The sequence below is a fragment of the Nicotiana attenuata genome, unplaced genomic scaffold, assembly GCF_001879085.1.
Source record: "Nicotiana attenuata strain UT unplaced genomic scaffold, NIATTr2, whole genome shotgun sequence".
Classification (NCBI taxonomy): domain Eukaryota; kingdom Viridiplantae; phylum Streptophyta; class Magnoliopsida; order Solanales; family Solanaceae; genus Nicotiana; species Nicotiana attenuata.
In genome coordinates, this window is record NW_017671514.1 from 124400 (window position 1) to 150971 (window position 26572).

At 37.6% G+C, this 26572-nt stretch overlaps 1 protein-coding gene across 5 annotated transcripts; it reads left to right on the forward strand.

Moving 5' to 3' along the window:
• Nucleotides 1-13650: 13650 nt before the first annotated feature.
• LOC109208726 (urease) lies at nucleotides 13651-25534 on the forward strand. Of its 5 annotated transcripts, none has more exons than XM_019371878.1 (19): nucleotides 13876-13967; nucleotides 14327-14393; nucleotides 14594-14708; nucleotides 15280-15325; nucleotides 15429-15534; nucleotides 16478-16620; nucleotides 17055-17165; nucleotides 18674-18837; nucleotides 18966-19335; nucleotides 19412-19520; nucleotides 20693-20832; nucleotides 20934-21071; nucleotides 21149-21240; nucleotides 21410-21539; nucleotides 21614-21772; nucleotides 23494-23661; nucleotides 24284-24418; nucleotides 24698-24769; nucleotides 25190-25534. In XM_019371878.1, exons 3-19 carry the CDS (start codon nucleotides 14608-14610, stop codon nucleotides 25409-25411), a joined length of 2406 nt encoding a protein of 801 aa, XP_019227423.1. In that variant the 5' UTR covers nucleotides 13876-13967; nucleotides 14327-14393; nucleotides 14594-14607; the 3' UTR covers nucleotides 25412-25534. The 5 variants fall into 5 exon arrangements, with proteins under 5 accessions (XP_019227422.1, XP_019227424.1, XP_019227423.1 ...); XM_019371880.1 differs by having other exon boundaries at nucleotides 14635-14708; XM_019371877.1 differs by lacking the exon at nucleotides 14327-14393 and having other exon boundaries at nucleotides 13651-13967; nucleotides 14635-14708.
• The last annotated feature ends 1038 nt before the right edge of the window (nucleotides 25535-26572 follow it).

A 26572-nucleotide genomic window follows, 5' to 3' on the forward strand; every position in this document is an offset into this window, starting at 1 on the left:
AGAACCAAGTCTCAGGTTCTGATATGCAACCAAAGAATCAAATGACGAGGCCATGACAATGAGAATGAAGCTATTAGATGAAAGGAGCAAAGTCGCCCTTGTCCGGTTGGCTGCCCAAAAATAGCAGATCGAGAGATATTACAACCGAAGGACCAACCTTCGACATGTCAACGTCGGGGACTTGGTGTTAAGAAGGGTCAGACTAAGCACCCTGAATCCGAACGAGGGGAAGCTAGGGCCGAACTAGGAAGGGTTGTATCAAATTCTCGAGATCACCGGAAAATGATCATACAAACTCGGGGCAATGAACGGTGAACGGCTGCCGAATAAATGGAACATAACTCATTTAAAGCGATATTACTGCTAAAGTACGGCCCCATTCATTCCTTTTTACTTATTTTTTAACTCACACTTGCAGGTAAATAACAAGGAACGGTGCAATTTATAGGCCTGAAAGCACGCGTTGCACTATTTTTCCCCTGATCCGGTTTTTGTCCCAAATGGATTTTCCAGCAAGGTTTTTAACGAGGAAATAATGGATCGTTCTAACTTATAATCGAATGTCGATCATGAATCGGTGTCAAAGATCACATCAACAGTATCCGGGGCTTCTCTATTATCAACCTCGGACACTAGGGGCATTACCCTCAAATAACGACTTTAGCAAGGACAGAGACTTTGCAGTTGAACGGTCTCTGCTCGATCGATAGGATTTACTGTAAGGGTCAAACGGTCAAATGAACCGTGCCCGCATAGACTAGTCGAGGCTTGGCATAAAGCTTGTACACATGTGTAACTATTGCGCACAAGAATAAAAAGAAGTCTTTACCTTGCGGATAAACATCTGGTCCTTTAAAAAAATTTCTTTTTCTCAAGGAACATTTCCTACATCCGATCCCCTAAAGGTATCAAGCCCAAGGGCCGCCTTAATCTAAATTCGATCGATCACTCCCACTCGGGGACTACCGTACAAAGATAAACTCTGACGGCCCGGGCTATCGAAGCCCGAGGGCATAAGACCTATTAGGAAATGCCCGAACTTTAAAGGCTACGGCCATCCCCATTCAGGGATTATTATCTTAGGCAAGCCCGGATAACTCGGGATAACAAGCGCACTGGGAAACACCCGAATTAAAAAGGCTACGACCATATTAAAATGGCTTGGAGACGTCCGAGACCCGTAACAAAAACAACAATGCCTTAAAATTTCTTAGTCGGTTCTAAAGGCTACCCCCGGCAAACTATAATCTGAAAAAGTCTAAGTACTTTGGGAAAAAAAATCCGGTCACATCGAACCCCCACAATGCCTTAAAAGAAAATAATGTTGAAAGTAAGGTTTGTTCGAACCTCCGAACGTAAACTAACTATTTCATGCTAAGGCATTTCAATCTTTGCAAATATAAATAATAAATCAAAGGGAAAATTCAAAAGTTGTTGAAGGGAAAAAGCCTTATATACATATCAAAAGTTCTTTTTACGAGGGCCAAACATCCTCGATGCAAAATTTTACAAAGGCCAAACGGCCTTAACAAAAGGATAACACAAAATGCAAAAAACAAAACATTTGAAAAGAGCCTAAGTGGTCTAGTCTTCGCCGGGGGCTGCATCATCTTCGGGGTCTCCTCCACCCTCGGACTCGCCTAAATCTTCAAAATCTTCATCATCTTCGGGATAGGACAATTTTTTGGCCTCGTCTCGAGCTCCTTAACACTCTCAATCTCAGCCGATAGTCAAAAACCCGAGCATCAATTTCCTCGAGGGCCTCCCTTCGGGATTGCCACTTCGTGTGCTCGATGATAATCCTTGCTCAAACCTGAGTCGTCCCGGCATCGGCCTTATAAACGGCCACCATCTCATCGGCCTCCGGCTTGGCCATTTCAAGCTCCTTGGCCAGATATTCTTGATCGGAGATGGCCAAACTCAGCTGAGACTAGAGCTCCTCAATCTTTTTGGCCTGCACCAAGGCCCTTTTCTTCACAGCTCAAAGCTGGACCTCAGTCGAAGCCAATTGTGCCCGGGCAGTTTCCTTTTCTGAGGCCAAACGGTCCATGTTGCTTTTCCATTTTTCGGCCTCGGCCTTTACTGCATCCACCTCTGCCCGAAGCTGCTCGATCTGATCAAGCTTCTGTCGGACCTGCGGGTTCGGACCGTTAGCACCGTGTCTGACTCATCGTCACTAACCTCAAATACTCTTCTTACCTGCTCGACCAAGTCAGCATGCTCCTTCCGAGCCACCTCTAGCTCAGCTCGGAGGCTCTTAGCCTCCCCTTCACTTTTCTCGCTGAGAAGTTTGTAAGCATCTCTCTTCTCAATGAGCCCTCGAATCTCGGCCTCATACTGGTTAAGCTCTTCCCGATATCGGAGAAAAGTCTCGTGATGAAGTACCGAGGCCTGCAAACACAGAGAAAGAAGTTATGATCATTTACAGATTGATCTAAGTACAAACTAGAAATCATCAAGAGGTATTTGAAGTTACCCGGTTTAACGCCTGTTGAGCATAATTGAACAGGCAGGACGCTTCCACCTCGTTCATCTTGGAGGTATTTGAAGTTACCCGATTTAACGCCTGTTGAGCTTCATTGAACAGGCAGGACGCTTCCACCTCGTTCATCTTGGCTTGATCCTCCTCGGTCACCAAGCACCGAAGGTAACTAGCCACCCCTGGGGCAAAAAGGACCCCGGCATCCTCCGGAATCGAGATAGTGATTGATCGCTTCCGGTCAGGATCCACGCTTGGAGATGGGAACCGACTGATTAATTCGGGCTTGAGGAAGGCCCGCTTGTTTCTAAAGATAGACTCTTCCTCGGAACCTCTACGTCACCCAATCTAGTGACGTCCTCCGTGGCGGTAGAATCCACGCCATTAAAAACCGCAGAAAGGGGCATCCTCTCTATGGGCCCCCTCGTTAGGGCGAGGTTTCACTGCCTAAGCCTCGTTGATCATAGACTTAGTGAACGAAGGCGACTCGATGATGTCTATCACACCGAGTACATCCTTCGGGGCACTACCCTTATCCCGGGAGGCCTCGACCACGGCCTCCACGTTCGCCTCGACCACGGCCTCCACATTGGCCCCGACCACGACCTCCTCGTTGGCCTCCCTGGCTCGAGGCAGGTCATCCTCACCTCTCTCTGATTCGGAGGCCCCTCGTCTCTCGAACTGCGACCTCACATGGGCCACCAGTTCAGAGTCTTCTTCTTCTTTGGATTCGTCCCTCAACTGATAGAGCGAATCCGAAGGTGGGGCTTGAGCACCGGTACCTTCTTTGGGCTTGCGCACCAGCTTTTCTTTTCTTTTCTTCTTCGCTGTGCTCGGAGAACTTAGAGCCCTTTTTCTTTTCTTCTCATCACCCTGTCTCGAAGCAGAGGACTCGGCGGGGCCATCCTCGTCACTGGATAGAAGCCTTATCGTGACATCCTTGGATAAACCTGCAAAGGGAAGCGAAAGAGATGAAAACTCAGTAACACAAAAAAGACCCAAATATTACTCACTCAGGAAAGGAAATCTCACCATGAGAACGGGGCTCCCACCGGCCCTTCGAAAGTTCGCGCTATGCGCGCTTGGAATATGGCTTCTGTGACACAATGCCCTCGACCCACTCCTTGAGTCGAGTGACTGCATTCGAGACTCGAGCAACAGCTACACTACCACCAAGCACCGATAAGGAATAAGAAAAGGAGAGTAAAATAAAAATTTGGAAAAAACAAAATTTTACTTACGTTTTGTGTTCCACTTCTCGGGGAACGGCATGCACTCTGCTGGGATCAGGTCCAAGGTCCTCACTCAGACAAAACGACCTAGCCAGCCTCGATCCCGATCTTCATTGATGCTCGAGAACGGGGCTTTACTAGCCCAGCGCACGAGTTTGATCAGTCCCCCCGAAAGAGTCGAGGACTATATAGGCGCATAAGGTGGTCAACGGTGAACGAGCAACCGTCGATCTTGCTCACAAAGAACCGGAGAAGGATGACGATCCTGCAGAATGAAGGGTGGATCTAACCAAGGCACACCTCGTACCTTTTCCAGAAATGGATGATTACCGGGTCCAACGGGCCCATCGTAAAGGGATAAGTCTAAAAACATAAGTATCTCTCGACGTGGATAGTGATATCTTCATCGGGCCCAGGAACCACCACTTCCTTGCCGACCCAATTGCAATCCTTTTAAACCACGGGGAGAATTTCTTTAGTGATCGAGAACATGTACCTCGAGACCTTCTCACACCAGCCTGGTACGGGTGAAGGTTTTTCAACCTTAAAATCAGCGGACACCGAGCACCTGCCAGGAATGAACGTGCTAAGAGGAGGTTCCGCCGCTGGTTCCTCGCCGGCCGGCCGCGATGTAGAACTAGTTTCTTTTTGTGGAACTATTTTTGAAGTTCTCGCCATTTCTTTTAAAATGGAGGGAAAGAGATGAAAAAGAGGAAGTTAAAGGGATAGGAATGAAGACAAGGAAAGTTCTTACAAAGATCTCAAGAAATCAGGATACAAGTGCTAGAGAATGTAGAGATTTCTAAGGAACAAGAGTAGAGAAGGTTTGGATGTAAAATTTGAATGAATGAAGAAGGGGGTATTTGTAGTTTTCAAACGACGGTTCAAATCCAGCAGCGGCCGATTAGCAACTAACAAGCATTTAATGATATTAAGACGTGACTGACGAGACGTTTCATTCATTTTGTCGTTTCTAACGCGGAGTATCGAGGTGAGAATCGGAAGCTCATACCGTTTCTCGTCGTTTACTCTCCGAAAAATAAGGGGTCTATCTTTATACGATCAAAATCGGGCTTGTCTACTGCATGACAGATCGGGCTCGGAACGTGAGAGATTGAAGATCGACCCCGAATCCCATCGAACTAGAACACGATGTCAGAATGTCCGTCCTCGAGAATATTGAGTCCATGATACAGGAATCGGCCTTGACCCCGAACGAGCTCGAGGAAACATTGCCAGTATAACCAATAGAAGACCGAAATAACAGAAGGCCAAAATATTCGTGATCGATCGAGTATTACGGCGGGAATCTCGGCACGTATCAATAAGGAACCGGCAAATCAGCAAATCAGGAGATTCTTACCTTTTGCAGAATTGTACCTAAAGTAGGACTCCCCTACTATATAAAGGGGGTCTGATTTACTTGTAAAACACATAACAATCATTCAGAAGCAATATAGTGTTATTTTCTCTATAAAGTTCTTATTCAACTGTGTTTTGATACTGATCGAAGTGCATTCTGTTAAAGGGTGGCTCACTTCCCAAGACCGTAACTGTTCAATTCGTGTGGTTTAAATTTACTTTATCATACTTTATTTCAATTGCAATTTAATTTATCTCTTTGTATCAGTTTAATTTACGTATACTTAAAACCACTTACAAATTCAATTGTTATCCGATTTTGAGGATAAACAGGGATAATATTAGGTATGTCGTTGTTATTTAGAACATATTTTAGAGTTGTTAAAGGAACAACCCAGTGGCGTGAATCGCAATTTTTTCTTTTTCTTTTTTGAACTACCATGCCAAGATAATCTCTCCGTACACTGTCACACATATCTGAAAGATGAGTTCAGCGTAAGGAATTTGTATGTATAGGTTAAACAACATCAGTAACCTATATTTTATTTATCAAACCTACTACTTTAATCGATAACCGGTGGCAATGAACTGATAACCTCCTATATTTAAATTCCTGATAATCTCCTATATTTTTAAATTCTTTCTCCGATATATTTGAGACATTTATATCTTGTTCTTAGTAAATCATTTGGTATATCAATGATACTGACAAGTAAGGCAGTTAAAGCCGAACTGGAAAATCACATCAAATCGAAAAGTCAAATTAAATCAATTAAAAATTCGACTAAGTTGGTTTCATTTGATTTGTTATTGAGTAAAAAATTCTGAATCATACCGTTTGTGATTCTTCCATGGTATATAGTTTTTAGGCTGAATACATACGGAGACACTTAAAAGTTGGCACAATTTTTCATTTAGACACCTAAACTTAGGGGTGTTCCTAATGAGCATGTACATTACATGAACTTTGTTCCAATTAGACACTTCTTGCTGAGTTGGCACATAGAGCGAGTTTCACCCAATATAGGCGCGTGAAGAGCCCAAAAAACAGTTTTTTTTCTTTTTTGTCTTTTTTATTTCCTTCTTCTTCTTCTTTATGTCCACCACCATTTCCACCATTGCCTCCTCCACTTTTACCGTTTCCTTCTTCTTCTTTATCAGTGTCACTACTCATATCCAATTGAAGATTAAAGCAATTAATTTAAGCTTAAGCTCTCAAATTCAATTATCTTTCCATTACAAAACTCTCAATTAATTTAAGCAATTAAGTGGAGCTTAAGCTCTCAAATTCAATTACTAGCTAATGCTTCGAATTCACCTTTCCGTTACAAAACTCTCAGTTAGCTTGTACCAGACCAAACAACCAGCCGCCGCCAAGCTCCCCCCTCCTCACCACCAAATCCTCCGCCACCCTCCTCTCTAACCCCCATCGCGAACCCTTCTTCTTCACCCCACCCATCTCCAGTCGTCACTCTTCTCCAGGAGCAGCCCCCCTATTGATTAAAATTGAAATGAGTCCGAATTCTTCATTTCAAATCGAAACACCATTAATGGGGTCTTTAATAAGCTTGAAGGTTTAAAATGGGTTACTTGATTTGATGAAAGTTTGTGAAATTAATGTTGGGGTTGCCTTATATGTCCTCATTTTATTCGTCATTTGCCACATCAGCAACGAGTGTATTGCACACACTTTGTAAGTTTCACTAATTGTCAAAAGAGTGTCTAATTGGAACAAAGTTCGTGTAATGTACGTGCTCATTAGGAACACTCCTAAGTTATGGTGTCTAAATGAAAAATCGTGCCAACTTTAAGTGTCTCATATGTATTCAGCCTAGTTTTTATATATGCTTTTAAGACTTTATACAACATTTCTTTAGAAAATGTCTAAAAGTATTTGTGATCCTCTCATGGAATGTAGTATTTAATAGAGCTATAAGTGCATTTATTGTTATTTACCTTAAATAATGATTTCTATCATTACCATTTTATTAAGTGTTATTGAAATGCGTCAATCTCTTTGTTTTTCATATTCATAAGTCAAGATCTGTTAAACTCTTATATCTTTTTTGAATTTGAAACGATATCTTATCGGTAATTTTAAAATTAATTAGAATATATCATTATTTAGGTTTCATATTGATTTTTATGTTTAATTATAAAATTCAATTAACTTTGAAAGTGTACATCAATAAAAAATTATTATTAGATGACGAAGAAAACAATTATTGTGTGTTACTGAAAAAATTCTCCTATAAGAATATTTTAATAGATCATAAGTTTGCCAAATTTTTTAATTTTTAATAAACATATATTCATTTATCAAAATTTTATCTATAACTTTAACAAAGTGAGATTGAAATAATATTAACGTAACAAAAGAATCCGAGAAAATTCAAAAAGTCCAACAAAATTGAATCAATCTAAACCGATATATAATTAATTTGATTTGATTTTGATGAAACTCGAACTAACTCGGGTTATGAACACCCTAACTGAACAGATGATTTTAAAATCATGATAGAAAAAGAGAAGGTTAAATTTGAATCTTTCTTGAAATATTTTCACATGTGAAATTATAAGTCTATATTGAGTATGTAGTCTGAATAAAATTCGTATCTTTTCTAGGAAAAAAGTTGTTCTATCGATGTAATATTTCCAACTCTTGTGAAGAAAATTAGTGTTGGGAGTAGCATCCTGCAGGATCCACGTGGCCAAAATGGACACTAGCACGTCTCAAATGTCGCAATACGTGGGACTCTGATGGCAGGGCTACGTTCAATTCTTGGCTTATAGTAGTATTAAAGAAAAACTTGTTCTTATGGCAATTATCAATATAACCATGGAAGAAAGCAAGCACAAGGAAACAGATAAAGAGGAGCAGTTGAAGCAAATGAAACATGAAATTGATGACAAGAACAAGCCCCAAGACAGTACCAGAACCCAATCTGACCAAGGGAAGACTGTTTTCTCAGATCTAAGAATCCAAAAACAAGTAGAAGAAGGAAACATTAAAGGTCTTCCCCATCAACAAGTTCCACAACCAAGTGATTTCAACACACAACAACTTGAGCAACTCTGATCTTCTTACTTTATGTATTCCTACCAAAAAAAAAAAAAAAGTTCAATGGTACTCCTAATAAAGTTACTTTTTCTACCATAAAACGTTCAATGCTATTACAATGTGTTAGTCAAATTGTTTGTTTATTACTACCATTTTTAAAATAACATTTTTATTTTTAACAACAAAAAATATTGTGGTCTCTATAGTTTTTATTAGATTTACTTTTTCTCTTTTATAAAACTTGGACACATTATTTTTTAGCTAAAGTAAAATCACTATTAAATAAAACCACAAATCAAAGCGTATTTATTTAATACATAAAAACATACTAAAGGACTTGGGAAGGAGCAAAAACATTATTTTTCCTTTTCTGGCCAAAATTTTACGGTATGTCCAGTTTTCGGACAGGTCAATCAAAAATAGTCAGTGTTTACCAAGTTAATGAAAAATAGCCACCGCAAAGAGAGCGGTCCAGCATAATATACTGGAGTTCGGAACATTTGTGTATGAACTCCAGCATATTATGTTGGACCGGTATACTTTGCTGGATCCAGTATACTGGATCATTATACTTGCTGGAACTTCAGTATATTATGCTGGAGTTCTCGTGTATTTATGCTGGAACTCCATCATATTATGCTAGAGTTCCAACATACTATCCTGGAACTTCAGTATAATATGTTGGAGTTCAAGTATACTTATGTTGGAACTCCAGCATAATATACTGGAGTATTTTTCGGGTTTTGAACAGTGTTTTCGTTCAGATTTATTTTTACATATAAATTTCGATTACTTTTGAAATTGGACTATTTTTGAACGACCAGTTGTAAATCTGGCTATTTTTAAAAATATCCCCCTTTTCTGCCGTGTACAATTCATTGGGCCCGGTTATTGTGGGCATGATATAATATGAGATTTTTTCATTCCTATACACTATTGAAAACTTTATTATCTTAAATATTCATGTTTAGTAAATTACCTTACTTATACAAGTTTTGCTTACAAAATATGTACATTCCACCTTAAAAGGTTTCCAACCCATTATTAGTGCCTTCAATTAAGGGATTTAGTTCCACCTTGAAAAGTAGTTAATGACAAAAGAACACTAAAAGTGAATAAAGCTGCATAGAAACAAACAAATTCGACCACCCAAAAAAAAACCCTGATAAACTTGCACAGTAAGCAAAATCCTCTGACAACTTGCACATTTGTAGTTCTAATACCTAAAACAACAGAAGCAAACACCTATATTATATGTACTCGGTTTTGAGTTTTGCAAATTGGTTGTGGCTTACAAGGTTACATTCAACTATCCACTTAAATACAAATTTTATACAAATTTTATACAATATGCCTTTTGTATATCCCATATCTACTACTTAGTCAAGCCCTTAACTACTTCTATATCTTAGAACAACCCTGCTCTCTGATCGACGTTTTATAGTTTGCATATCCATGGAAAGAGGAAGCTAGGAGAGGATTCTAAACAATTCTATCGAGCCGAACAACAAAAAGAGAAAGATATACATAGTAAAAGTAATTTTCATACAACTAATTATATATTATACAATTTATCTACAACTTTCACACATTATTTATACCCAGTTAAATACAACTATAATAACATACAACTTAAATACAAATTTTATACAAAATTTATACAATATGTCTTTTGTATATTTTATATCTGATTTATACATAGTAAAAATAAATTTCATACAACTAATTATATATTATACAACTTATCTACAATTTTCACACATTATTTCTACTCAGTTATATACAACTACAATATCATACAACTTAAATATAATTTTTATACAATGTTGTTCAACTTTCAAATAAATAAAAGAAAAATACATAAACAACAAAATATAATTTTTCTACAATTTTACTACAATTTCGTAAATATAATGTATATCATGTCGTCTTCTTCTTCTTCGAGTTTCAATCTGAAATTCAGTCAAAACCAAGTCTAATCTTCACCAAAACCCCTCAAAATTGATATAAACTCCAAAACATATTCCCAATTGTTTGCAACAACACCCAATCCAAACAAATAATGATTTTTGAACAAAGGAAAAGAGAGCAGCAATTCCACCATTGACAGCCATTAAAAAGCTTTGAAGCTTTGAATTCGACTTTGGGTCTTTACATTACTGAAATTAGGGCTTGAGAGATAGAGAGAGACGTAGAGAGAATTCCCAATTCTTTGCAACAACATCCAATTCAGACAAATAATATTTTTGAAAACACAAATTCGAATTCAAAGCTTCAAAGCTTTTTAATGGCTGTCAATGGTGTAATCGTGGGTGGGTGCAAGATACGTTGGGGAGGGGGGTGGGATGTGGAGAGAGAAACGTGGGGGAGTAAAAGATATGTTAGAGTAATTTTAGGATACTAATTATTATCATAAATTCCCTTAAAATGTACATAAATGGTAATTGAGTATATAAATTATAATTATAGTAAAACGTGAATAGGGAGGTTAATACAGTTTCATATAGTGTATAGGAATTTAAAATGCCATTATATCTAGCTTATCACATGATTTTATTTTTTGAAAGATCAAACTTGTTTCATATATTGTTGAAAATTGAACAATTTTATGCTTTATTAAATTGTTGATTTAATGTTATCTCGCATTTTAAGGTTTTTTTCCCACTTGACATCGAATGAAGCTTTATGATCTTGAATGAAGTTTAAAATCATAATAAAAAATGAAGGGATAATTTTCTTTTGGAAGAATTTCGACATATTAAGTGAACCCATTTCAAGACTTGGTTAATAATACGGCCAGATAAAAGCGAGAATTTAGTAGGGAAAATACGGCCAGATAAAAGCGAGAATTTAGTAGGGAAATTATCAGTTATTTCCATTTATAAGTAGCTCATTATAAAAATTGATCAATTCATAAAATATTAATAATATTAGCCATTTAGCTATTTGTAGCAAAAAGATATTATATTTTTGCTTTTTTTTTTTTGAGTGGGTGTTATTAGAATGGATGAGCTTGAATTTCAGTTTTGGGATGATTTGGTGAAGTTTTGAGGTGGCTTGAATTGAAAATTTGAAGTAAAAACTGAACATGAAAAACAAAAGATATGTGTATCACACTATGTATCATTTGTGTATCACATATGTATCGTATTTGTATCAATTGTGTATCACATGTATATCAATGTATATTTGTGAGATACATGCGTGACACATGTGTCGCAGAAGAATTTTTTGAACTCGATTTAATTATGAATTTTGGATACAAAATCAGTCCAAATCACCTCCAATCTTCCTCAAATTTTGTATATTGACTTATCTATATGTTTTCAATGAATTTCAACNCTTATCTATATGTTTTCAATAAATTTCAACTATACCCATTGAAAAAAATCCTTTTTTGCTTAGAGTTTTGGAATATATATATATATATATATATATTTCATCACCTTATTTGCTACCTCATCCATGAAATTCCTTTTCGTCTTGCATCTAATGTTGCTAATCACGCTTAAAAATATGAAATGTGATGTTTGCATGTGATTCTTCGAGAGAAAGAACCTTATTTATTTGGTTTTTCAATTTTTATATGTACTTGGCTAGTTTTGTTAAGTCTATGACTAATAGCCAGAGGTTGGTAAGTTGAGACTTATTTGGGATATTTGTGTAAGTTTTCCAATTTATACGCGTTTGGATTGTCTTATTTAAAGTGCTTTTAAGCTAAAATAACTTTTAAGCCATTTTGTAGTGTTTGGATAAAGTAAAAAAGTATTTTTAAGCACTTGTGTTTAAGCTAAAATAACAAAAACAAGCCAAAAGCTAAAATTTCTAACTTATGGCTTAAAAACGTAAAAATTATACGGGGCGCCCTATTTGGTCCCCCCATTTAACCTATACGCACTTTTTAAATTTTTTGTAACTTGTACCCATTTTTTAAACAACTTTTTCTCCTCCTCTTCCTTCTCCTCCTTCGTTTTCTTCTTTTTTCCCTTCTTCTTCCTCTTCGGGCGACAATAATTTCATATGATAGTTATAAATATATTTTAATATAGTTTATGATATCTTACAACGGTGAGCTGTTATGACACTTTATTTTTACTATTGCTTACGGTTTCTTCTTCTACTTATTTTTCTTAATTACGAAATGGGTTCATTAGATTAATTGTTGTTTTGACAAATTGATGATTGGGGTTTATTCCTGATGATATTTGGAGGTTTTGTTTCAAATTTGAGCTCATTTGGAGTATATTTAGGTATTAAATCGTATATTGGATTGTTATAATTCGACGAACAAATTTCTGTTTTTGGGCAATTTTCACTTCAGACTTATTGGCCTTAAGTGAATGAAAATGTTTGTTGCACTTCAGGCTTTTTGGCCTTAAGTGCATCCGAAGTGCAATTTTTCACTTTAGACTTATTGGCCTTAAGTGTAGCAAAACGTTTGTTTCACTTCAGACCTTTTGGCCTTAAGTGCATTCAGACTTATTGGTGGCCTTAAGTGAATCTGAAGTGCAAATTTTCACTTCAGACTTATTGGCCTTAAGTAAATGAAAACGTTTGTTTCACTTCAAACTTTTTAGCCTTAAGTGCATCTGAAGTGCAATTTTTCACTTCAGACTTATTAGCCTTAAGTGCATGAAACCATTGTTTTATTTCAAACCTATTAGGTCTTAAGTGCATTTGAAGTGCAATTTTTTTACTTCAGGCATTTTTTTAAACTTCATATCCGATAAGTCTTAAGTTGATCGTAAAGTGAATAAGCTTGCATATATTTTTACAAAATGGATATAGGTTCAATTGTGACCCCAAAAACACTATAAATGCAAAACACCCCCCTAAACACTAATTTGGCCTAACAGGTTGTTTGGATGGTTGTTACCCATTGTATTGTATTGTATTGTTATCCTAAAACAATGTTTGTTTTGATTGTTTATTAAAAATTGGTTGTATCGTATTGTTAAATCCATTGTTCCGGAGCAACCAAAAGCCCCATTTTATGAAACAACCGATTTGGTGTGGTGGGATCGTTTCCTATTTACTTTTCCAATTATGCCCTTATTTATTACTCTATAATTCTATTTTATTATTTAATTTTTTTTATTTTAACTACAAATCTCCAACCTATTGACCTACTTTATCTTCTTCCATTCCCCGTTCAATTCTTTGTCTCTTTCCATCGTTTCAGTTTTTTTTTTTTTTTTTTGCTAATATTAGTTAACCTATTTTTTTTCTCAGATTTTTGCTCTTGTTTTCAAGCTACGTAATTAATCATAAATTAGAGGTTGTCTTAAATTATTTTTATGTGTAATTCTTGATAAATTTTATTTAAAACAATTGGGGATATTTTAGTGAACTTCTCAGTACAGTACGGTATAGTCAAACCAAATAACAAAATGTTATTTAACAACAGTAAACGATACAATGTATTCAAACGTTGTATCCATAAAACGATACAATACAGTACATTATGAAACGATGCGTAACAATGATCCAAACATAGTGCCAGCCTCTTAATCTCTTCATGTCCACAGCCTTTGGAGAGTTTAAGGTTTCGTAAGTCAACTTATCAGTGAAGCTCCGGCTTTACTCACTGCTACAGTTTTTTCCCCTTCAAATTTTCTATAATTAATACTAATAGCGAGTGGTTAACTTATGTATTTAGATTCTTCAACACTGTCCTGCTAGTGAATTTAGACTGAAAAAGAAAAAAATGAAGTTGGTACCAAGAGAAATAGAGAAATTGATGCTCCATAACGCTGGATTTCTTGCTCAAAAGCGTCTTGCCCGTGCCCTACCTCTTAATTATACTGAAGCCGTTGCTCTTATTGCAACTCAGGTATCTTAATATATATTCCAACACCCATTTATTTTCCGGCCAAAAGAGTTGAATAAACACCACCTTGTAATATTGCTAGTGTTAATTCTACCTGTTGAGTCAACAGTTTTACTTTTGGTGAAAAACTGTCTTTTGCTATTTCAAATGGAAACTTGGGTTGTTTTGTATTGCACTAAAAGGACCTGAATAGAACAGAATGATTGAGAATTCGTATGGCCAACCCCAACCTCATATAAAGTATGCGATTTTATGTATTTGAATAAAAAATGAACCACTTTGGGATTGACCTATAGTTGATTATCGAAAAAGGTTTAGTTTTGCTATTTCACTTGGGCTGTTTTGTTGTTCTAATGAAACAGAGCTGAATAGAGCAAACTACTTTGGGATACTTTGGGATTCAGCTATAGTTGCTGGTGAAATAAAAAGGTTACTTTTGCTCTTTCAAATTGATGTTTGGGTTGTTTTATATTTAATGAAATGGACCCAAATAGAGCAGAATGATACAAGAATTCATCTAGTGTGGGGACTATATGATTCGTTTAAATATTATTTTTAGGGGTAGGGGTTAGGGTGTGTGTTTGTTTTTTCTACTTATAGAAGCTTATCTGCAATCATGTCTTATGCAGCCAGATTCGTTTTGATGTATTTCATTTTTCACGATGACAAGGTATTAGAATTTGTCCGTGATGGAGATAAGAGTGTGGCCGAGCTGATGGACGTAGGGAGACAATTACTGGGAAGGTACACTGTACATGAATGGCAGATGCCATATGGTCTACTGACTTATATTAATGAGATCAATGCTACCCTTGATATGTAAAAAGGTCTGATGATAAATTGGATTACTGTTTGCGAACAGGGTATTTGCATTGCTTTCTCTATTTTCTAGAGATGTCACCAGGCTAGATAAACACTAAAAATTCCACACGTCCTCATAAGAAAGCAAACAGTGTCAATTGACCCAGGAATGCTGTTGGCAGGAAATAGAATAATTTGGGCATAGCAATATCTTATGCATCGCCATTCAGATTGTTAAGTGAGACAACTTGCATCAAAGGCTTGTTTGGGGTGTATATTTTTGGTTACAGCATATGATTGCCCCGGCACCAGGAAGTAATAAATTCATGCACCTAGAAAGTGGAGGGATTGAATCAACAAATAAAGAGATTATCATGAGAAACAGTGCATATGAATCGAGCGCAGGTGAAATCGATATGAGTGGAGCGAAGTGCCTCAAATAATGTAATTGTTTAAATGATTGCTTGATGTTGATGGAGATCAATGAGCTTACAATAAACTTTTTTGTTGTCAGGAGACAAGTTCTTCCAACTGTTCCTCATCTCTTGGATACTGTTCAGGTACTACGCTTTCCCCATTTTCTCTGTTTTTGCTGATTGACCTTGCCATCGTTCGTCTGCAATTCAAGGCAGCTGGTGACTATTCAGTGGTAATTTAATTTAGGTAGAGGGGACCTTTCCGGATGGAACAAAACTAATCACCATCCATGATCCTATAGCATGTGAAAATGGAAATCTGGATCTTGCTCTGCACGGTTCTTTCCTTCCTGGTAATCATGTGACGTACTGTTTTTAGCATCTTTAACTGTAATTTTTCTTTCATTGGCAAGAAACAAGATTTCACTCTTTGCTATAGAAATAAATATCTTGGAAGAGGCACATTTTCTCCATATATTGGTACAACGAAGGTTATTTGACTAAGACTTGAATTTGGTGGAAGCGTTATTTTACTTGTATGAATAAGGTCCTCTTCATTGAGGTTGATGCTTGCTGGCTCCAACCAAAACTCACACCAAGTGATCCCGATTTGGAATTACACCATCCCAATATCCGTAAGCCACTTTATTTCCCTTCAGAACCCAAAACTACCTCAAACGGAAATGTTGTCTAAAGAGCCCTTCAATGAATCTGAAACTTTTCATCCCTCTAATGCTGCATTGCAGAGTCAAATAATGATATAGAAGTACTCGTGACCGATCATTGAACTGAATTTCCAAGTGTCAAAGTTAAGCTGTGGATCAAGTTGCCCCAGAGTCTGTTCCTAATTCAATTTGGTGGATAGCTCTGTTGTATTCTTGGAGTTTCTATTTGCTGATTCTTCCCTCTGAATCCTTCCACCCACCATTGCTGTCTCTGCACCATAGTTTGGGAGGGGCTGGCTGACATCTGGAACAATTTTTACTATGTAAGAATTTCCCTCTTACTGTGTCCAGGAATTTTTTGGCAGCTCTTGTGAATGGGTATCTTTCCCCTTTTAGACCCATATGATATTTTATCTAAGCATACTGGTTGTTGCTTCATTTGATGGTACCCTTTGAAATTTCTGTGTAAGTTCTGCAATCTAGTGATTTCTCCGGTTAAATCCTGAAATTTCAGGCATATATTAGCATTAAGCTGTTCTGGAAGTGAAGCATATTCAATTAGGCTTACTTTTTTTGAAAGATTTTTCCGATGGACGATAGGTACTATTGTTTGAAAGATATCATTTTGCAGTTCCTCCTCTGGACAAGTTTCCGGTGATAGAAGATAGTAAAATTCCTGGTCAGTTGTGCTTTGGAGGTGGGTCGATTGTCCTTAATCCACACAGGAAGGCGGTAATTCTCAAAGTCACTAACACGGGTGACAGACCAATTCAGGTGCTTCTTTCTGCCCTCCTTCATGCATTACTGCATTGCTCTACTCAGCCCTGTTCGCCCACTGCCAATCCCTCAATATGAATAATGAAAAGAAAAATATTATGGAAAAGAGATCAAAGAGACTAATGGGAGAGAAAAAATTGAGCTATCCTGAGTTTCTGAGTTGAACTGAAGGTATCCTACATGACTTACTTAAATATGGAAGGGAAGATAGTTAGTGTAGTTATGCTACATATGTTGCTGAAACAAGTTTCATATTGTTTGCCTTATTCAGTTTAGTTTTCTGTTTATTAGGTGACTGTAAGCTGGTAACTCCTGGATCCTTTGCCTTTCTTGTTACAAGTCTATAATGATGCTCCTTAGATCTGTAGTACGTTCAGTATCCAGATATAAATGGGATTGACTCTTGTGGATCTAATTGCTAACATTTCCAGGTTGGCAGCCACTATCACTTCATCGAGGTCAATCCATCCTTGATTTTTGATCGAAGGAGAGCGCATTGCATGCGGTTAAATATACCTGCCGGCACAGCTACGAGGTTTGAAGTGAGACTTCTGACACTTTTAGCTTTGAAGCAACACTTTACTTCAAATCTATGTCTTGGTTTTTGCGAGGATAGGAAAAGCAACTAGCATGTTTCTTTCTTCCCGGATATCTCTTTTGGCTGTAATATTCACTTTTTGTAATATGGTTGTTAGAAGTTTATCTGAAAATTGTGGAGTTAAGTAAACCATTTTACTTGAGCTTGGTTGTGAATTGGGGTTTTCCGGAACTGGCTAGTTCATTGATTTTTGAGAAATTAATAGCCTGTTTGGCCAAGCTTTTTTTTTGGCCCAAAAGCACTTTAGGCAAAAAATTGAGGTGTTTGGCCAAACTTTTGGAAGAAAAAAAGTACTTTTGAGGAGAAGCAGAAGCAGAAAAAAGTAGCTTCTCTCCAAAAACACTTTTCTGAGAAGCACTTTTGAGAAAAATACACTTAGAAGCAGTTTTCAAAAGCTTGGCCAAACACTAAATACTGCTCAAAAGTGCTTTTCAAATTAATTAGCCAAACACAAACTGCTTCTCACCAAAAGCACTTTTTTAAAAAGTACTTTTGAAAAAAGCACTTCTCAAAATAAGCTGATTTTAGAAGCTTGGCCAAACGGGCTATAAGACATTGTGGACATATTGCTTTTGCTCAGGAACACATACAGGAGTTGGCGCAATTGTCATGTTTGTGATTATGCATCTAATTAATGAATAAATGAGCTAATCTTGGCTCCACTTGTAGCAAATTTGCAGAGAAAAAGATGCTTGTAAGAATAGGATACCTACCTTTCTTAGAGCACATACCGGAGATATGCCTATAAAGCTAGTACTCCTCTGTTCCAATTTATGTGGAGGTGTTTGACTCGGCATGGAGTTTAAGAAAGAAAGAAAGATTTTTGAAACTTGTGGTCTTAAACCTGCCATGACATTTATGTAGTTATAAAAGTATAGTAGTATACCATTAAGGGTAAAATGGGAAATTTTTAAGTTAAATTCTTTCCAAAAATAGGATGGTGGCATTCTTTTTTGAACGGATTATTAAGGAAATAGTGCCACATGAAATGGAATAGAGGGAATATATGTTATGGCTTCATTAAATATGTCATTTGGACCTAAATCTCCTTGATAAAGAACATGATGAATTAACCTGATATGCCAGGATAAAGTAGATAAAAAAGGCCTCAATATTCAACTGAAAACTAGTCAAATATTTAATAGACAGACAATTAATAGTATCATCTGAAGAGTAATTGGAGAAGATTCTTGCCGTTCCGGACATGCTTCCATTTCCAGTATAGGTTAGAGCTGAAATAGTCTGCAAGGATTAACAGTAACTTTCTTCATCAAAAAGAATTAACAGTAACTTTTTCCATGCTTAGATGTTTATATATTTGTTCATCTCTGGTCATGTCCTTATTTTTTGAAGTAGTGGTGCTCAAACATGTTAATCAAATTTGGCATTTATCTTCTCTTCAATTTCCGCTGTCTCGTGCTTGGAGTTGACAAATGTCGATTACTTGTCTAGCCAGGAGAAACAAAAAGCGTTGTTCTTGTTAGGATTAGCGGCAAACAAGTGATCAGAGGAGGTAATGCTATTGCTGATGGTCCAGTTGATGATGCAAAGGTTATGACAGTAATAGGAGCTCTGACTGAAGGAGGATTTGGCCATTTGGAAGAACCAAATGCAAGGTCTGGTAGTATTGTTACGTTACCATTTTTCTCTCATAACTTTCCTGAAGAATTTGAGTTATTTATTGAGTTGCTTAACTATTTAGCTGCGAGAAAAGGAATGTCTTAGCTTGAAAAGTATTGTGCAGGGAAGGTGTTGTCGGAGAAGAATCTTGCTTTTCTTTTTCAATGTCTCATGAGGCATATGCCAACATGTATGGCCCCACCACCGGAGACAGAATACGTCTGGGTGATACTGACCTTTTTGCTGCGATTGAGAAAGACTTTAGTGTCTATGGTGATGAGTGCGTGTTTGGGGGTGGAAAGGTTCTAAGAGATGGAATGGGTCAAGCGTCTGGATATCCTTCAGCAGAATGTTTGGATACTGTTATAACAAATGCTGTAGTGGTTGACTATACAGGGATTTTCAAGTGCGATATTGGAATTAAAGATGGTCGTATCTTTTCCCTTTGTAAGGCAGGTAACCCAGATGTCATGGATGGCGATACGATAATTGGGGTAAGTCTGGGAACATTTTGATGTTAAGTAGGCAGAAGTCACTAGAATGTGAAGCTAATACTTCCTGATCTTTCAGGTTAACACTGAGGTAATTGCAGGCGAAGGAATGATTGTAACAGCAGGAGCTATAGATTGTCATGTGCACTTTATATGCCCTCAGCTGGCATATGAGGCAATATCAAGTGGTAAAATCTGTAACTTTTAGGAAGTATATTTCTAGAATTCCCTTTGAAAAATTGCTAATACATGCCTTTTGTTTCTACGTTTTTGTACCATGTTTATGTAATAGCTGTGTGTAGCTAAATATGTAAACAATATGATCCCCCGTGCTCTTGTAGTGTTCCAGATTTATGTTGTAACCTCCTGTCTTTCGTATGTACGATCACTATCAAAGTGAGCAGATTTTATCTGGTTTTTGGTGTTCTTTTGGAGATGATCGTCCAATTTGATTGAATGTTGGAGAGAACTGTTGTTTCTTTTCTTCCTTTTTTTGGTGTGATATGGTCTTAACTCACCTTTAGAAGAGACTTCAAAGATTTTGGCAGCTGAAAGTTACTATTCATCTGCTGATAGTCATACTAAGTATCTGTTAATTGTCTGATGCTCTTTGGGTTTAAGCAAATTATGAGAAGGGTTACTTATCCGTGGTTTTGGTAGTCCATCCATAAACTGATTTTCTTAACTGACTAAATATCTAAGTTGCTCGGACTCGGGTGCGTGTATCCGATACGCTCGGATCCGGCAAAATCTAAATTTTAAGATTCGGGAGTGCGGATCCGGATATGGATACGGGTGCAGGGATTCGGCTAATAAAAAATAGAGCTATAAAAATATTGTAAATTTTGAGAGATATTTTGTGAAAAACTTACATGAATATTGTAGAATTCAATCTTTCATTCTCCAAGATGGGCATTTTTCTTTTACTCTCCTAAATCTGTTTTATTTTTGATTTTGAGAAATCAAAATCCCAATTTTTCTCCCAAATTTGTCGATGGACTCCGGTCAAAGTATCCGAAGTCAGTTGACCGTATCCGGGACGTATCCCGCTCCCGCTCCCGTCCTCGTCTCGTATCGGGACGGGGACGGCACCAAAATCGAAGAGTCCGCGCAGCTTAGCTAAATATTGCCGGAACCACATGCATTTGGATGCAATAAGGATCAAAGCTGAAGCAGAGGAGCTCCTATCTAAGCTGTTTATCCAATAGCTCAGACTTAAGCTTGCCTTGTATTGTTCTATAAGTGGCTTAATTTTCTATAAAGCAAACTTAATCTGTTGTGTTCTAGGAAAGAGGAGTGAAGTGATAAATTGCTAGCGATGTTTAATTTATTGTTTTGTTTCCTTCTTTATGTTTTGTAGGAATCACTACAATGGTGGGAGGTGGTACAGGACCTGCTCATGGGACACGTGCAACCACTTGTACACCGGGGCCTGTGCATATGGAATTGATGTTGCAGTCAACAGACGAACTTCCCCTAAATTTTGGCTTCACTGGAAAAGTATGCTTATTTGCTTGCTTGTTTTTCCCATAAGAAGATGTTCCAACAATGTGGTATGCATGTTTCCAGTGCATTTATTTCTTTGTCCAATTGTTTTGCAGGGTAACAGTTCCAAGGCCGAGGGCTTACATGAAATAATCAAAGCTGGAGCAATGGGCCTGAAGCTTCATGAGGACTGGGGAACTACTCCTGCTGCTATAGATATGTGCCTTGCTGTTGCAGATCAATATGACATTCAGGTGCTCATTCCTTTCTGTGTTTGCTGATTTAACTAAGTTTTACAAGTTAAAAAGTGATTATGATTTCTGAAATGCAGGTCAACATCCATACTGACACCTTGAACGAATCTGGATTTGTTGAGCATACAATTGCTGCTTTTAAAGGTCGCACCATACATACATACCACAGGTAAACACTTTTTGTAACTGCTCCCTCCAACTCTGAAGGAAAATGGCAAAAAGAAGAAAAAGAGCCAAGAATGATGAATAGAGAAAAAAAGGATAAAATACACTGCTGCTTTCCTATTAGATTAACGAACTCGACTCTTCTATCCCATGTTGTAACATGTACTCTGCAGTGAAGGTGCTGGTGGTGGACATGCTCCGGATATCATCAAAGTTTGTGGTGTAAAGAATGTCATTCCCTCATCAACCAATCCCACACGTCCATTCACTTTGAATACTGTGGACGAGCACCTTGACATGCTGGTAACAGTAGCTTATACTAAGGTGAAGTTTCTATGCTCCTGAACAATATATTGACCTGATAGCTCTACATGCAGATGGTATGCCATCATCTTAACAAGGACATCCGAGAGGATGTAGCTTTTGCTGAATCGAGGATTCGAGCTGAAACAATTGCTGCAGAAGACATTTTGCATGATATGGGAGCAATTAGCATTATATCTTCTGATTCACAAGCCATGGGTCGAATTGGAGAGGTTTTCAGTAGTCTAATTTCCAATTAATTTTTGGATTGAGAAACATCACATTGCAGGCAAACTCAACCAATTATTAGTTTTCTCACAATATTTTCTGTTAAGAGCTGGTAAACAGAATGTCTGGTGTTTGTACATCAACGTTCTTAACCTACCTACCACAACCCAACGTTTTATATATGAACCCCACTCCAGATTTCTTGTGATCTGTATGAAGCTACCAACTGGAGACCCAGGTATGTAGTGGGGAAGGATCCCACACTGCAGCACATTATATCAGATAGCTCTTCCATGAATTGTGCTTCTTGACATGTTCACGTGTGAACCTGATATGGCTTCAATTATCATAAGTGTGACGTTCAGGCACATTACTCGTGATCTCTCAGCCGCACAGAATATATGGAGAACCTCTTGTACATTGTGAATCAAGTCAATAAGCTTCTTTTTATTTTACATTATCTCAGAGCTAGAACCAATTTTACCCAATGTTGACCCCCATATTATATTGTCCACGCTCCAGATGTCTGGTCTGGTCCTGAGTGTGAGAGGGGTGAAGTGTACCATATTGGTGGAGGAAATAGGTTGTTATCTGCTATATGATTTTGAAAAATCCTCAGCTCTTGAGCTAATTTTTGGGATTGAGTTAGGCCTAAGATCTCATTTTTTATTATGGTATCAGAGCAGGTAGAGGTCCTAGGTTAGAGTCTCCCTGACACCACTATCAAAAAGAATTTTTATGTGCTTTGATCATTCAAAAGAATCAAAACGCAAGGGGGCATGTTATAGACATATCTAAGTAAATAAAAATGTGTTTTCTCTAACATCTTAAGCTTTTAGATGAGATGATCACACACTTCTGTTGAGTTTATGTTATAATATGTCTCCTGCTATTACGGTTAGGATTTTCCAGAAAAGCAAATCTATTCTTTCTTTGTTGTTAGTTAATAATAGGCTCATGTCACGATTAAGGCGAAAGTGCATATTAAGAAAACTTTTTACCAATCTCCCTTACAATCACTTGTATTGGAACCTAATTAAGCTGAATAAAAATAATAGAGAACCAGAGGGATCCATCCAATTATATAGTGTAATTTATTTCTTTTCTGGCATTTTGTTATTTCTTGAAGGTGGAATATTGAAAAAGAAGGTAACCGAGTAGGTTATATCCTAAACTGAACGCCCTGTAGCTGCCAGAATTTGCCAGGAAACTGCAATTAATTGTCCTTGTGCTAGGAACATACTAGCAGCAAAGTTAGTTTGGTCTGAAGGAGAGGAAGCACCATATTGATGTCTCCTTCCAGCTCTCCTAAACTATTTTCTTTAGTTTGCCACCTCATAACACTTGCAGAGACTCAAACTGCTTTCTCCTTTGTAACTTGTGTGTCATTCTCTAATAATAGCTTGAGTGTCACCCTCTTAAAAGTTCAAGGGAGATTCAGAAGTATATGATAAAGTTTAACTCTGTTGTTATCAAGGGATATGTGTTTCTGCTATGGGGTGTAAAAATTGTACAGGGGATTGAATTTGGCAGTAGGGAAATTTCTGTTGTTTAGCCAATACGAAAATTGCAATTAACCGAGTAGGCTCAGTTCCTTCTGTTAAGCCTGTAATCAGCTACCTGCTGTGAGTTAGCACTGAATGTGATTAAGATTAATATATATTTTACACTTTCTACAAAACTTGGCTGTATGATATATATATTGGTCAGATACTTCTCTTACCAGGTGATTAGTAGAACATGGCAGACTGCCCACAAGATGAAGTCATTTAGAGGACCATTGGACATTGATGGGCCAGACAATGACAACTTCCGGATCAAACGATACGTCTCAAAATACACTATAAATCCTGCAATTGCTAATGGAATCTCTCAATATGTCGGATCAGTTGAGGTCTGTCTTTATCATCACTGTTAATCTCATGAGTTTGTTAAACTGATTACTGACCATTTACCTTCGTGACCTTCAATACTAAATTCTATAGTTCTCTAGAGAGATGCTTTTGTGATGTTATGAATTGGAAATATTTCTTTTGTTACAGTTTTTCATTACTTCCTTTTTAGGGGGTGAGGTGCTTATGATATATGGACTCTTCGTTTACCTAGATGTATTGGACGTGTATGACAAGGGTATGGATACTGTGCAAGTCCTTCAAAATACACTAGAACACCTGTAAAACTTTGGACATGACCATGTCGGATCCATATCCAGACCTAATATCCGAGGTTACGTAACATTTGGGTTCTTTTGGTTTTTTTTTTTGAGGTGGGGGGCGGGGGGTGGGGGTGGGGGTGGGGGGCGAGGGGGATGGAGAGGACCATGTTAGAAAACTTGAAGCACGTCTAGTTCAACTAATTTTGTAGAAACTTGCATTGTTATAAAGCTATTAGAATCTTGAAAGGTAGTTATTCTCTCCTTTGTCATCATAGTGCTGACGGCATTGTCCTCCGAAAAGTCGAGCACTTCAACTCTCATTGTCATAGATTCCAGTTTTATTTTATTGGATATCTTGCAGGTAGGGAAATTAGCTGATCTTGTGGTGTGGAAACCATCGTTTTTTGGGGCGAAACCAGAAATGGTGATCAAAGGAGGGGTAATAGCTTGGTCAAACATGGGAGACCCGAATGCAAGCATCCCAACTCCTGAACCGGTAACTGTTTTACATTGGAGGACTCTTTTATTCGCAATTTTTGCTATTAACCAACTTTTGAATCTATGTTCTTGCATGCAAGAGATCCAACATTGGACTAATGTTTCTTAAATAACTTCATAGTGTAATTCTCTTTTTTGGCTTTCATAAGCGAATCTTGAATTATTGCTTACATTTTACTACTAGCCTCTGCTCTTTAGACCCATATTCGGTTTTGTTATCCCGTTGAAAGTAGAGCTGTTATCTGCATTTTCATTACTGAAGTACAAGTTGTTACAGGTGGTAATGAGGCCTATGTTTGGAGCATTTTCCAAGGCTGCAAGTACTAATTCAATTGCTTTTGTCAGCAAGGCATGTCTCTCTCTCTCTCTCTATATCTCAGCCCAAAAGAGTATGGCCATTTTCTCATATATTTAGGAGTTGAGATTTACTTTATATACACTGGCAATGTGAAGATTGTATACACAAAGTGTATTTTAACCTGTTACAAGAAGTTTATTACTCTATTTTCTGAGTTACCATATTAGATTTGCCAAGGATGGACAGCTATTGTTGTAGGTAATGTAACCTAATGGTGCAAAATAACTATATACTGCCAGTGGGTAGAAGTTAAATGTAGGAGTTGACGTTGGGACCATCAAAACTTGAAGGATGTTCTTTTGATGGCTTTGCTAGAAGCTCTACCGCTACACGAATATTCACTGAAGAATAGGGGAATCTCTATAACATGTGTACTAACACAACTCTATGTCTACTGCATTGGATAAACAGGCAGCTCTGGATGCTGGAATAAAACACTCATATGGACTAAATAAGAAGGTGGAAGCTGTAAGTAATGTGAGAAACATAAGTAAACTAGACATGAAGCTCAACGATGCACTTCCTGACATCAAAGTCGATCCGGAGACATACACGGTGACCGCTGATGGAACAGTCCTGACATGCACGCCAGCTACTACTGTTCCGCTCTCAAGGAACTATTTTCTTTTCTAGTGGTAACTGTTTATACTCCAGTAGCTTTTGGTTGGGTACTTTTGATATGAGATATAACTGAACAGATTTTCGTTTTCTCGACTTGCATATAATGTTTACTAGGTTTCAACTGCTTCATTGTTTACTTCTCCCCGTATGTTAGACCAAAATTTTTGTAGGTAGTCAACAGAAAATAGTAATTGGGGACGAGGGAACAATGTGGGACAAGAATAGTAGAATTAGAGGTAATGGAAGGAACTTCCTATTTTTAAGTACTCGGCTTAATGGTAGCCAAGTTGTGGTGGAGTCCCCGTGTTGAGGAACGAGTGCTATATGGCGGTCTTAGTAGTCTTAATAATGATCCCAGTTGAAAATATGGTGTTCTGATGAGTAGATGGATGTGGTGGAAAAGAGGTGTGCCTAGAAGATTGCTGCTGGCCATCAGCAGCGGAGGGATGCTAGTGTAGAGTGGAAGGAAGCGAGGGTGTAGTGCCATCCTCATGATCAATAGGCCTCATCTTTCCTAGACCTATCTCGATCCCTACGGGTCATCTGCATAAATTAAAGAAAATGTTAGAATTGAGAATATAAATCTATATAAGTGGAGAGCGCTTGAAAAAACTAACATGCTAGTTGTTTTTGAAGTATCCTTCCTCGTCCGAAAATTCTTCCTCTTCACTTATTTCATTTTCATCAGCTGATTCTTCGTCCTCATTTTCTATAATTGTTATTTCCTCCATATTAGAAGATTGAGAATGCTCAAGTCATTTTCTAACTGATCATCCACCATTTGGTTAACACTTGAGGTATCCTTTTGGTAAACATCTAGCACATTCTCAACTTCCACCCTACCAACAGGACTTAGTTTTGATTACAACCAACCAATCAGCCTTATCCCTCCACAATGGATATGGAGCATAATACACTTGCTTAACTTTTTCTGCAATTATAAAAAGATCATGGCGATCCTACCCCCTCTTTTTATTAACCTCAACTATGGTGTACTGCGAGTGTACATTTGTACATCTTCTAGTGTTGGGTCAAACCACTTGCATCGGAAAAGTATGATCTTCTTATTTGGCCAACTTGAATATAATAATTCTAGAATCTCTTTGATCACAGCATAATAATCATTTTTCCAATCCTGGTTGCCTTCACCACCTTTGCCACACGCCCCACTGT

What these genes read in the sequence shown, in the direction of transcription:
- LOC109208726 (XM_019371877.1), top strand. Translation starts at nt 13,842, where the DNA reads ATGAAGTTGGTACCAAGAGAAATAGAGAAATTGATGCTCCATAACGCT. An exon ending in ATATGAGGCAATATCAAGTG is followed by an intron (nt 19,521 to 20,692) that starts GTAAAATCTGTA and finishes TATGTTTTGTAG; the next exon opens with GAATCACTACAATGGTGGGA. An exon ending in CAGATCAATATGACATTCAG is followed by an intron (nt 21,072 to 21,148) that starts GTGCTCATTCCT and finishes TCTGAAATGCAG; the next exon opens with GTCAACATCCATACTGACAC.